The 13,895-nt window shown below is 53.1% G+C and overlaps 1 protein-coding gene across 3 annotated transcripts in view; it reads right to left on the reverse strand.

The window, feature by feature from the left end:
• Window positions 1-448: 448 nt before the first annotated feature.
• pax7a (paired box 7a) overlaps window positions 449-13,895 on the reverse strand; it is a 58,832-nt gene continuing 45,385 nt past the window's right edge. For all 3 annotated transcript variants that reach the window (XM_018726023.2, XM_018726024.2, XM_018726021.2), the window contains 2 exons: window positions 2,545-2,794; window positions 449-600 (listed from right to left, as the gene is read on the reverse strand). In XM_018726023.2, coding sequence (XP_018581539.1) covers window positions 485-600; window positions 2,545-2,794 — 366 coding nt within the window. In that variant the 3' untranslated portion in view covers window positions 449-484. The remainder of the gene's footprint in view (window positions 601-2,544; window positions 2,795-13,895) is intronic.

Here is a 13,895-nt window from a genome sequence, read left to right on the forward strand (position 1 = left end):
GGCGGCGATAGTCGGGGTGAGGGACGGTCGCTAGGGGACGACTGTCGGCGGCGAGGTGGCGTGAAGGTGAGGGGCGGCTGCGGACGTTGGTGGACGACAAGCTGTGCGCTTAACCCCCCCCCGGCCGTCTGAGGCTCTGAAATGGGCTCTTTGCTGGGGGGGGGTGAGCACAGCTATGGGTGGGACTCAGAGCTCCGGACCCCAGCAGCCACAGGGTAACTTCGGTTACACATAGCAGCGCTCGGCGCTGAGGTTGTGCACGAACCTGCACGAAAATCAGTCGTGGACGTTTGACGAGAAACGCAGCCACTAGCACGCTCGCTCGACGGACATTCGCCGTACGCGCTCGCTCTCCCTGTCCCGCTTGGGAGCGGGACAGCAAAGTCCCGCCGGAGGCCGCGGCGCCGGAGGCCAAGCGCTGGGGCAGGTGGAGGGATGGTGGGTCGGAGAGCACGGGGCGGGGTGGTGGGCGTGGGGGTGGTCATCAGTAAGCTTGTCCCGTCTCCACCTGCAGCAGTCCCAGAACGGCCGAGTGATCGCCCAGCTTCATCCTCCTCTGCGTGGACAGGCTCACGTTCTTGGCCAGGTAGTCGACTGCTGCTGCAGATGCAGACAAAGCGCAGACTGAGTGGCTCTTGCCAATCGTCCCACAACATACATGTGACATAAACGCAAGCCATCCTCATAAAGAGACATGAAGAACTCTCTCACACACACACACCATCTGAAACCGCTCGTCCCATGCGGGGTCACAGGGAGCCGGAGCCTAACCCTGCAACACAGGGGGTAAGGCCGGAGGGGGAGGGGGCACACCCAGGAGGGGACGCCAGTCCATCACAAGGCACCCCAAGCGGGACTCGAACCCCAGACCCACCGGAGAGCAGGACCCGGTCAAACCCGCTGCACCACTGCGCCCCCCCCCACCGTGAAGAACTCTTCTATTGCAAATTCTCACCGCCCCCCCCCGTCCGTTTTTTCTACCTCCACAGCTCATTTCATCCTCTCATACCCCCCCAACCCAAATTCTGCCCCTCTGGTTGGCACAGTCCTGGCGGGCTGAGAGTTTGTGCCGCCTCAACCTGTCACTGCGGCGTCCCTCAAACCAGTCCCAGTGGACAGTGTCCGTGCCACTCTTCGTTAGGCCTGTCACCTCCGTTTTCATGCCCCGCACACCCCCCCCCCGTCCCCAGTCGGCTCCCTCGCCGAGAATCTCGCCGCCTCTCTGGGCGACATCCGTCCTGCTTTGCCTCAATCACCATTAACCTTACGTCTGCCTCTCTGCATGCAAATAGGAAGTGCTGTGTGTCCCTCACGTTATTTTTAAACAGAATAAAATATGTACAATCTGTTTATTCTAATTTAATATGTCCACACATGCAGACACCCCTGCAGGATATGAGGAAGTGGCTTCAACTTCAACTTGTCTCCATAGAAACAGGTTGCATTTGTTTTTACGTTTATTGTTTACTCATCCATTTCCAGCAACCACATTCTCAAGGGCCTGTCCGTTTGTGCGTGTGTGTGTGTGTGTGTGTGTGAGATGCGTTTGCGTTTCAGCACAGGTTGTTGCCGGGCCACCCAACTGCCTTTGAAGCCAGGGACACGGATACGTGACCGGCTCGGCACCTGGAGGTGATCAGGGGGTCTTCATCAGGAGCACGTGTCCATTCTCAGCCTGGGCTGGGGGGGGGGGGGGCGCACCAGGGGTCAGAGGACATGATGGGCAGGGAGGAGAAGCCAGGCAGCTTCGCAGGGTTTCCATTTAATGGTGTGAGCTGAAGACATCTGGGGGCTGGGATCGCTGAGGAGGTGCAGCGAATGGGCCCTGGGGTCACGAGGGCGAGCCAAGGGCAGGTCGGGGTGAGAAAATCAATGGGGCCAAGACCGAAGGGGCACCCTTTAACCCCTTGCTCCTCCAAAACACAATCCTTCCTGGCTGGAAATAGGGCCTAACCCCAGCCCAAAAAATCTGTCGGATAATATTAAGGCAGAATTGGAGCCAGGCTGGACTTCCAGGACTGAGCTTCTATTATCGCTCCACACGTGGAGATGGGCTGCGGAGACTGGAGGCCAAAGCGGAGAACATCTGAACCAAAAGCTTGGAGAGCGCCAGTCAGCCGGTGAGTGTCCGTAGAACGCGTTACACTGCAAGCGTTGGCTTGAGCTCGAACTGGTTACAATATTATACCATAGTAATCTGTATAGCTGGATATTATATTATAATCGTTTTAAACTTGGACCTTCTTCAAGAGTGCAACATGGTAGCGTGAGGACGCTTGAGGGACCTCGTAAGAGACATGGATGTGTGTGTGTAACGTGTTAAGATTATTGCATGGTTCAAAGAAGGTGAAACACAAGCAGCTGACACCATTATGGTATGCTTATGACTTATGGTATGCTTTCAGATATGCTCTGGACTGGGAAGCAACAGTTGTCTTCTTCTGTGATCCAATCACTAGATCATCCTGCAAGCTGGCGGGTGCTGATCGCCGCACGTCGCATCTCTCGCACATGTCTACTCCGCTGGTAGGAGGCAATACTTACTTTGGCCGTACTGGCTGTACTGGTAGCCAGCAGCGACGGGGTCCACGCTGTAACTGGTGGCACTATAGGTGGGGGGGCAGTAAGACTGGGAGGACGCCAAGCTGTCCACACTCTTGATGGGGTCTGAACGCTGGCTGCAGCTGGCTGAGATGGGGCTGGAGGTCTCCAGGCTGCCGTGAAGCGGGGAGATGGAGAAGTCGTGCTGGGGTTGGGGAGGCACACCGCTCGGGTTACCCAGAATGCTCATCACCTGGAAGGGGAAGACGGAAATCAACCCTTTTAGCGATTCGCCTGCCTAGCCTATAGGGCGATGAAGACGCGTGACCAAAAATGAGTCATGAAAAGAACGAGGAGCAAAGTGTGGCATTTTGAAAATTTATTCTTGGTTATTTAACTCGGTGCTTGTTGAGAACTTGTGAACATTGCCCCGATGCGTCCGTGCGCTTCCCGGTGACCCCCTGCGCAGCGAGGACCCCTGGCAGACGGCGGGGAAATGAGGCTGTTGCAGCTCCTCCAGCAGCCCCGAGGCCAACGCGGCAACAAGCGCTGAGGGAATACCTCATCATCACCTCGGGCCCTCAAGACTCCCAGCTCATGAATAGTAATAGGGTCGACGGTAATAAACGATCACCCTAAGTCTCCCCTGGAGACGGGGTTTTACATTTACAATGTATTCTCTTAGCCAAACATTCCCACTGTCACGATGCGGTGTAGATCCAGGCAGTGCGAACATCATCTAACATTTTAAATCCATTAATAATAAACAATTTTATTTGAAAGAAACGGAGCCAAAGCGTAAATTAAGTTTTTCAGTCAGTCGGTCGGTCGCTCCGTTTCCTTTGGGGCCGCGGTATTAAGTAGGTTTTTCAGCTGTTCAGAAATAAGATGTATGGTTCTGCATGGCGACTCGGAGGGGCTGGTCATCGTACTGTGGGTCAGACCCTCTTGGATACGAAGAGTGATGAGTGATACCGAGGAGGTCTGACCCACGGTATCGATGACAGTCTGCACCCGAGTAACAGTAATAAGAAGAGGCGTTTTGAGCCCCCCGTTCGCACCCCACCAGGCTTACGCCGGAGCTCTGCTGCACTGCGCTGCCTCCGCGGCCCCCCGGTCCCCGAACCAATTAGGCCATCGCGGAGCACGGTACTCGACCGGCGCTTCTGGTACGCCGACAGTGCTGCGGCTCATGGAGGTCTGCTTTCCCGAAAAAGGCGCCATTAGGTTTGTGGGTTCGGAACCCAGAATCAAAACCTTTTCGGTGGGGCCTGCGGAGGAGGCTGGCGTCGCGGCACGAACGCAACGCAACAGCAGATGTGTTTTCTGCAAGACCCTGTGGCTCGGTGCCAAAGACACGCGTGGTCATGCTTACGCATACAAGAATAACTCATTACTCGCCTCCGATTAATGTGCCAGAAATGCCGCTCGGAAAATACGAAGCACTTGAGACAAATTACAAACATAAAAGCCAGTTGCAATTTCCTCATTTTAATTCTATCAGTGCTTGGAGAAAAAAAAATCCTCTTTCATTCATGGCACATGTGATGCGCTCAAGTAAGGATAAGGCCGGAACTTCCTCTTATTCGGGTTGAATTAGCGAACGGGGACAACGGGAGTCGGCTTTGCCGCCGACCTCGTAGGCGATGGTGCACCAGACCGGGGTCTGGGTCCAAGGGCTGAGACCTGAGCGAGTTGGGACTTTGGAGAGACCGGGGGTCAACGGTCGGCCGGAACTGATTCCACCCGGTCAGCGAACACGGCTCCTTGGTGAAATGACGCTTCCATTGATACATCAGCTTTTGTTCACTTTCGCTTGAGCACCTGCTTCAGTCACAAGTAGAACACGACGGAATGAGCTGATCAGGCGTCTCGGTTTTGTCCGAACGGACGTCCTCTTGAGCGTTTAAGCGCAGCCCAGATGTGAACCGTCTATGCCGATGTGGCCGCGGAACCCGAAATGACTCTTCTTCAGACACCGAGCACCGCCAGCCATCGGCCTATAAAAAACGAACACGTGAGCTTAGGTTATTGAGATGCCAGGTTACCGCCCTGAGAGTCGGGATCTCACCGAAACGCAAAATTGTAGACGATCAAGCCAAAGCAAGAGTCCATTTCCAGAGCAATTCTACGCGCTCGCCGCGTCGTACGAATGAATTGACGCAACATTTTTACCGTACCACAGCGACCGCTGCCACGTAAATTCATTTCCTCACGTTCTATTTTGAACCGTCCACACGCGTTAACGAGCCACGCGGTTTTTTTAAACCTTCACACGTGTCGACATGCTCTCCAATCCTTCACTTTCTTCAACCGCTTCTCAAAAACTTTCTCTCCCGTAGGAGAACGTCTTCTAACCTTGTGCCGTCCTGCCCTGAAGCAAGGCATGGAGAGCGTTCAGACACGAGCTGGAGATCCAGCGGGGTCCAGCGTCCTGCTACCGGTAATCCGATATTTCCCGGCACATCGACGCAACGGTACAAAAATCAATGCTCATTCCACAAGAATAACCTGCTTATCTGATGGGCGGAAGAGCTCCGCTCAGCCACCACCACAGGCGGCCACGTCGCCGTCGCTCGATGGCAGCCGCAGCTCCCGCTTCCCTTTCGCAGAAGTCCTCGGCACCTCCGACAGCCCACCCCCTGCGTCCCCCCGCCCTCCGTCCCCCGTCTCTCCCTCTCCGCTCCTTCGCCACTTCGTCTCAGTAGCTCGTTTCCTCGTTTGTTGTTGGACGGCGAGCGAGCGCTGCTGGAGTAGATAATGCGAGCCAGGACCCGTCTTAAAGGACACCGCCCGGGGCCGTTCCTGGCTCCCTCTCTGCAGATAGATTACTTTATAAATAATAATAAAAAAAGTAATTAATTCTCTCAACTTCTGAGCCCCTCAGCCTGGGGCGCTGCTCGCGAAGAGCTGTGAATTGATACAATGTGCATCCTTTCAGATAAATAAACGGCGCGTCTGCCACACAACAAGGGGGCCTTTCTCTGCATCCTAATTTCCCCAACAGTCAAATTGCCTTTTTTTTGTCTGCTGAAATGTTTGACGCGACTCACTTCTTTGTTGAGTTTCTAAGCCAAGGAGCCCAACTTCGGCTCGGCCGGAAGGAAGCGGGAAACGCGAACGGCGACGACTCGGTCCGAGCGCCTCGTCTTCCCGAACTCGACAACGGACGCGCCACCGCTACGCGGCGCGTTACGAACCCTCGCGCCGGACGCAAACGGGAACGTGAGGGAAAGCGTCCGTTCTCGCAGAGACCTCGCAAGTTCCGGCTGTTCATTTCCTTCGGCGGAGAGAACGAAGGAGGGAGGGAAACAAAAAGAAGGGAAGCGAACGAGGGGGGTGGAAGTACAAAGGCTCCTGTGGGCCTGGGAGGGCCTAAGGGCTTGCCTGCCTGCCTGCCTGCGGAGCAGATAGGGACACCCCCCACCCCTCCTTCAGCGCTCGCACCAGCGTGCCCTGCGACTCACACTCCTCTTAATCTGTGTGGGACTGGATTAGCGCCCTGCTGCAAAGCGCTCCCCGCTCTGGCCAAAACCACATGGCCCCAGGGGGCACCTTTAACTTTGACAAAGGTCGCCAAGGGGCAAACGGGGGGAAAAACAAGCGTTCCTAATGCCTGGAAGTAACCCAAGGAGCGCAGGACGACATCTCGCGATCTACCGCATCCGCGAGTCTCGTGTCGCGCTTTTTAACGGCGACACATTTTTGTCGATTCGGGAGCAATGCGGAGATTTATCGAACCGAAACTGAAATGTTGCGAACTAAAATTCTTCTTTAATTTTAAATCGATCGATGTCCTCTGAAAGCACGTCAGGCTATCTTACACTAACGCAAGAATGGAAAACAAGGTATTTTAAAGCATTACTTATACACTGTCAAGATTAACCTAGAACTAAACGGCACAAATAAATCCAAGGTAAGAGTACATAAAGATGCAGAAAATAATATTTCACTGCCATGTAAGAACATTGTTTTAGGTCTGTTCTTAGTGCTTTCAATGCATGTTCATTTTCAAGAAACGGTGGAAGCAAAAGCACTTTTAACCAATACGCTAATCAATACCAATATAATTTGGAAATTTCAATGAAAATGAAAAAAAAAAAAAAAAGAAACCTGTTACATGACGCCAAAAAAAGATTTTATATAAAACCGCAGCTGACGTGCTTCTGAAGGACAAACGGTCGGAGAGAGAAAGACGGGTTTTGGTGGCCCAGGCCTCATAGTGAAGGTAGCCCGGCCCCTCCCCCCCGCCCCCCGCCCCCCGCCCCCAACCAGCCAGCAAAGGGGCCCTCATCTGAGAAGACAAAATGGCTATTTAAAAATAACAACGGCTGCATAAATTCAATTAGCCCATCCCCGTCACGGAGGAGGCAGCGCGGGGTGGCAGCGGGGCCTCTCCCTGCGGGTGGACGGCCCAGTGGCAGGGAGCGGCTGACAGGGGCGGCTCCGTCCTCCAGCCGTGTGTCAGTGAGCTAATTGGTGGCGGCGCGTTAATCGAAAGTGAACAGTGGCATCCGCCAGCGCGGTCAGGATCGGGAGAGGCATGGGGCGAAGGGGTGTGAATAGGAAGGGGAACGGGAGGTGGGGAAGGAGCGGGCGCTAGGAATCTGGACGGGGCGGGGGGTCGGCGGGGGGGGGGCACTTAATTGCGTTCAATTAGGTGTTTGATTGGCAGTGACAGAAAGTGGGCATTGACACGGCAGGCACAGATGAGAGCGATTAGCGGGCACGGAAACAAGCTGTCACTCCTCACAACATGTTAGCTGGAGGAAATATCGGCATATGGCTCTTTTAACCCTAAAAGGCTTCCCGGCGGCCCCTCGGCAATGTTTGTAACAGCAGGAGATACACAGAGGCCCCGGCATCCAGACAATCGGGCCTCTCCCAGCTCAGCCAGTACCCGGCGAGTCCTGGCTGACGGCACGCACTCGTTTGGACAAAGCTGGGCTCCGCGTGGATCCCCGCAATGCCCTGGCTGGCCCGAAAAAAGAAACGAGTACGGCGGGGATCCCAGCAAGGCTCGCGGCGGTTTTCGGTCCCCGTCGGACGTCAAGTCAGAGCTAGCCGGGGACGGGTCCGGCGACGTGCCTCCCTGCTCCTGAACGCCTCTGAGCATTCGCGGGGTCTCCCGCTAACCAAAGGTTAATTTTCTCTATGGTGCCGCGATTGAAGAATGTGTGCACCTCAATCCAATTACTCTGCATTGATGACATGCTCGAGTTGCTATCCCCTTCACCCCCCCCCCCACCCCCGCCCCGGCAGCCTTACCGGACCCCCAGCCATGCCTTCTCCACACTTCGCCTTACCTCGCTCGGGCGCCCTGCGAAATTAAACAGCGGGTTTTAATGATTGCGCAGGAGCCGTTCCTACGCGGCGAGGTCCGCGGCTGTGTGAGCAGCCTCCAAAAGTAATGCGAGGCAGAGCAGGAAATAAGGAATCTGGGGGAAGGAGGGGGGGATGTTTGCTAAAAACAGCAGGGAACAGGCCCAGTGAAAAATGTCAGGTCAAATTGTTCTTGACAGTGCTAATATCGGCACCTCATAGCGATAATTACATGTAAATAAATAGTGAAATGGCTCTCAGCTGGAGGCTGAGAGTGGAAGGCTGCCGCTGGAGTCAGCCAGCTGGGGACCCAACCACATCTTATATTATTATTTTACGAGGGTGGCGGGGGACGAGCGTGAGGGAGAGAGGGAGAGAGGGAACGGGTAGGGAGGGCGGCCGGGCGCTGGCTGGGGATCAGCTAGGAGGGCAAAAAGGGAGACGCGTCTCTGCGAAAGGAGAATGAATTTCGCATCCGTGCGATTAAAAAAGAGATGCGGCGAATTTGCGGCGTCCGACGTTCACGACTAATCGGAGCAAAGCGCTGCGTCCACTCGCAGCTCTGCTTGGGCGCACCCTCAGTTTCTCTTATCGTGGGTGCTTGGCATGATGTTGGAGGGGTGGCACTGCCAAGTGAAACGCACGAGTCCATTTCTTCCAGCCACAGGAGGTGTGTGTGTGTGTTTGGGGGCTCACCGGGCATGCGCTGCGAGGCTTTGCTTGAACAGATGCTTGTGTGGAGCTTGCCGCTCTCTGACAGCATCAATCACGTCTTTGCACCTGTCAGAGTGGCATGTGGAACTAACACCAAGCACATGTGGGCGGGCGGCCAGCTTCCCCGAAACCTGGCTTCCAAGGCAGGTTCGCAGCGGCCTGGGCTTCCCTGCGATCACGACCCCGTAACCCAGTGCCCCCGTGACCCCTGGCGTCGGAGTCACCGGCCCAACAAGTCGCCCGGCGAGCCGTCGCCGTAACCCACGAGCGCCGGTCCGGGTGCGACGTTACCGGGAGCAACTGAACCCAAACAAAGCGCATCATTTGTCACCGGAGTAAAAGCAACGCAAGTACCAAACACATCAAATATGGAAAAGAGATTTTTTTTTTTTCAGCAGCGAAGTTACCAATAAAGCAGAGAAAATATTTTTTTAAAACACAGCAGGAATTACAACTGAGTAAAGTGTAGCCAAAGGTGAAAAGTGAAGAAACCGAGCGATGCCATGGAAAGAAAAGCCAAACTGAACGAGCATTCCTTCGCGTGAGCGAGAGAGCGAGCGATACAGGTAGATACCGCGGATATAATTGCTCCGAGAGCCCGTACTTTAATAGAAGGAGCACCATTCTCAGGCTAATAGGCATCTCCGCTGCGTGGGACCGAGAGCAGGCGAATCGGCCCCAGCCTGTCCCTGCTTAAGTCCTCATCTTCCAGGATTTACTGAAATTCATATTGGCTGCCTCTGCAAGATAAATGTAAATCGCATTCCCTTATATTTACTATTTATCAGGATGCACCAGCTCACTTTCTGCAGGAAACATCTCTCACCCGCACACAAACACCCTTGCATTTAAATAGCATCCTTATTGTCCGCCTCAGCCTTTCATCTGCGCGAGAGGAGAAGCGATTCTACTCTTGGGAGGTGGGAGTGGTGGGGGGTGGGGGTAGAGAAAGACACATGCGATCATCCAAAGCTGCCAAAATGCGGAGAGGAAAGTTGGTGAGGAGGAGAAAAAAAAAAAAAAAAAAAAAAAAGGATCGAGGGCGATAAATAAAAACACTGACCTAAACTCATTTCTTTGAAACGCAAAGGTAAGTCGGCATTTGATCTCCCTGCACTCCCGGGGGGGGGGTCGAGATTGAGGGTAAAGACCAGAGACAAGCGTGAATCGGTCCGGGATGCTGCGAACTGGTGAACTGGACCTCGATATGGGCAGCAATTAGAAAGATGCTGTATTGGTGAACAGTGCATTTCAGAGCCCTTTGTCTATTATTTTTCAGCTCATTGCCAGGTGAAGTTAATGCCCGGTGGAGCTGTCCCTGCACCGCCGCTTCCAGAGAACGCTGAGCACGGCTTCAATTCTTGCAGGTCCTAATCAGAGCACCGTATCCAACCACCAGGAGGTGCTCGGTGCTGCAGAACGTTGTGCGCCGGGGCACGTTGACCGGACAGAGGCAGAGTCAGCGCTGGGGGGGGGGGGGGATGCGACTATTTGCACCGGTCTTACCTAGGAAATACAGCTCTCTATGATTTAGTGCAATATTGACAGAATGTTATTCACCAGGAAGACTCCAAAACTTAATCATTTATGCTTTAAAAAAAAAAAAAAAAAAAAAAAAAAGCATTCCGCCAGTGGTTATGATTTAAATTCTCTGATTTTCTTGGCAGCTTCCAAGCAGGTTTAATTTTTCTTTCTAAAGCCTCTTATTTCTCCTGTAATTCTTGCCAAATTGAAACAGTATCTGTATTTAAGACGAGTCCTAATTAACAACGAGGGCCCCCCCCCCGCCCCCCGTGCTCTCAGAGTATGTTGTGATGTAAACATACATGTTCATCCGTTTGATTTGCGGAACGTGGCGAGTGCCAGCTGACACGGTGCCCGGCGAAGGGCTTAATACACTAGTTTTAAAAAGGACGGAGACTGCATACAACTCAAATTGACTGATATTCAGGTGCTCGTCCAAGATATTGTTATCTCGTCAAAAGTGGGGGGGGGGGGGGAAAGGTGGGGAGGCACACACACACACACACACACACACACACACACACACACACACACACACACACACACTCGCGTGAGTGCACACAAGCTGCATGTATGTATGTGTTTTGGCGCCGCACACTCTATAAATGTAATCCATCCTGTGGAAAGTGTCTGCAGTGCTAATGGAACTGGGAGTGCAGTTTGAGTCCCCTCCGTTATCTCTGCCAGACAGTTGTGAGGAGCGAGCGGCGAGACTGGGTTAGCGCGCGCGACGCAGCCGGGCAGGCCTGGGGACACGGATCAAAGGGAGCGTCGGGGCGCGAGGGGGAGCCGCGTGCCTCCTCTGATCCCCCGGTGCTCTGCACCGGCCGCTCCGCACCTCCCCGCCGACACGGGCCGGGACCCTCTTTGCTCCATGGCGGCTCCAGCGCCGTAGTCTCGCCCCTCCTCCTCTTTTTTGTGTCTGTGGGGGCCTATTGCGGTTGCGTTCTGCTCTTACATTTGCATTTATTTATTTAGCAGACACTTTTCTCCAAAGCGACCTCCAATGAACTCTATGTAGTGTTATGAGCCCACACACCTTATTCACCGTGGTGACTTACAGTGCTGGATACACTACTTACAATGGGTCACTCATCCATACGGCAACAGTGTGGGCATCTCTCTGAAAATCTGCTCCTGCTCTACTCTGGTTTACTCATTGCTCAAGGTGGACACAGGTGCGCCAGGTAGCACAGTGGACAGAGCTGTTGACTTGCAGACCAAATCCCAGGGCTAAATACCACTCCTGCTCTCGTACCCGTGGTCATGGTGATGATGATGGATGTGCCATCCGGTCAAAGGCAACGCGGTGCAACCACTCATGTGACTTCCAAGGAAAGGAAAGGAACTGGTCTGCCAGGGTGTAAATTCGGGGAGAAGGCCCAAACTCCACACAGCCTGAGGAGGCTTTTAACCCTACACCCACCAAGTAGGTGTGGAGCACCAGTACCGATCAGTGCACCACTGTGTCCCTTGCCTTTGATTGTGGTACCTACCCTGAACTGATATAGCAAGAATTCCCTGCTGTAGAAATGGGTAAATCAAGGTACAGCTTAAACCCATCACAGTAAGCTGACCTTGACAAAGGTGCCACCTAAACACTAATAAATGAAATAAACCAGACTGTGAACATCCTTCTCAATTCAAACCCTAATCCCAACCTCAGTTTTCCACTAGTCCACTTTTACACTTTTCTCCATAGGGATGTATGATATTAAGTCACTTACCATTTACACAGCTGCATAACTCTACTAGAGCAATTCAGAGTAAGTACCCTGTTCAGGGCTATTACACCTAGAAGGAGGATTTGAACCTACAACCTCTTGACCCAAAGCAAGAAGCGCAAACCAGTAGGCTAACAGCAGATGGACTCACCTATATTTAGGATGTGGAGAGGTCTTCATATTTTATACCTCAACCAACAACTCCACTGCATGCAAACACCTCATTGACATTTGTCCCACTTTGTAGTTTACTGTTGGACGCCACAGTTGAGCAGACGAGCCACTGCAGGCTACATATCCCAAAGCAGAGAGGAGTGGGGCAGTTTGACCACAAGCAGGTGTCACTGGAAGGCATTCAAAACTACTTTGAAAGCAGCATCCGGAATGGCGATCAATACCTGTAACCAAGACACTGATGTGTTTTTTGTGTGTGTATCAACGTCATCCATAATTCACGCCATTTCTATCATTTTCGTACTTTTATGATTCTTTCATTCATTTCCTTTCCCCTGCACTTAACCTCTTAACCATCCTAGTAAACTAAGCCAAAACTGCTTTGCATACTTGAGCACGTTTTCTCGCAGCTCCCAGCAGGTGTCCCTCTGATACAGTAAAGAAGAATTCAGTTCGACAATTTGCCAAGGAACACAACTCAACGGGAAAAAAAACTGTTTTAAAGGCTTAATTTGACAGCTTCTAATGACGAGCGCTGGTTTGCCGTCGCCCTCCTTTAACCACGGGAGGCTGTATGTGTTTTAGAGACAGCAGGTGTCCCGAAAAGTGCGAAAAGGACACGTTTGCACGTCTGCTCCAGGCACGGCAAGGTGGAATTTTTGCAAAGCTGCCGCACGGGATTACGGTTTTTGTTGGGGACAACATCAGAAAAGCAGCAGACGTGACAAGAGAATGCATGGCAGCCCGACACCCTGGAAAGATGTCACTCGGATGATGCAAACAAGTGAGGAAGCCCGAGTGTTCCACCAAATCACCGCTGACATCCGCGCTTCATTGTTTCAGGATCTACATCCTCCGTCTCCGACCCTCCGTCGCTCAACGCAAACGCGATCCCGGGTTTCTCAACCATGCCGTACGTGGGAGGGGGGGGGAAGCTTATCTGCGTCCAGCAAACGGAGGAACCCCACTGGAACACGGGCACGTCACCATCTGCAACTGCTGCACTATCGAAACGAGGGTTCGCATCTGGACTGAGCACCAGATATCAGCATTAACCTTTTTACCCACCTTTAAACAGTCGTTTCCCATTTTTACATCCTGCCGCAAAACAACTCACTGTATCCCTAAAAGCGATGAGGACGTCTTCACGTCAACGTACTTTACTTTCCCGGGACAGGCTCTTTACCCACAACTCCGTGCTGCACCAGGATCCAGCCCCTGCTGTGCATACTCGACAGATCTGGCCATACCTCCAGCCCAGCCAAGCAGAGCTTAATGGGTCCCAGCCCTCACATCGCATCATTTTTCAGCAGGCCAAGCATGTTAGCGCCGCCGACACTAACAGCACCATGGCGGCAATGTGTCCTCCGGAGGCCTAATAGGAAAACGTGCGCAATCTGGCACGGGATGGGGTCTCCGAGGGTTGGGGGAGGTGGGCTCGCGCACCTGTTGGGGCAATGAGAGCAGCGGGATTCCATTACAACCTGGCGAACCGCCACCCCAAACCAATTTGCTGGAAATCACACATTTTTTTGTCTGTTTTTACAAGTAACTGCTTGGCTGTTGTAGCCAGGCAGCAAAGAGACGATACAGATAAAAACAAATGGACCTGGAGCTATCATCTCCACCAGATGTAGTCCACAGCCTCTACACTGTAAGGGGGGGGGAGGTCAACTAGAGCCCAGCAGGGACATTGCCTCAGCAGATGTTTGTACATCAGAAACTGGAGGCAGACAAAAAAGGCAAAAAAGACTGAAAAGTCATAGTACATATATTATAGTGAAAGCCTGTGAGTGGGGTAGCTGGTGGAGTAAAGCTTAGAGCTGCAACCTTTGGACACAAAGATCCAGGATTTGAATCCCACCTCTCGCTGTGGTACCCTTGAGCAAGGTACTT

Source organism: Scleropages formosus, chromosome 22, assembly GCF_900964775.1.
Source record: "Scleropages formosus chromosome 22, fSclFor1.1, whole genome shotgun sequence".
In the NCBI taxonomy this organism is placed as follows: domain Eukaryota; kingdom Metazoa; phylum Chordata; class Actinopteri; order Osteoglossiformes; family Osteoglossidae; genus Scleropages; species Scleropages formosus.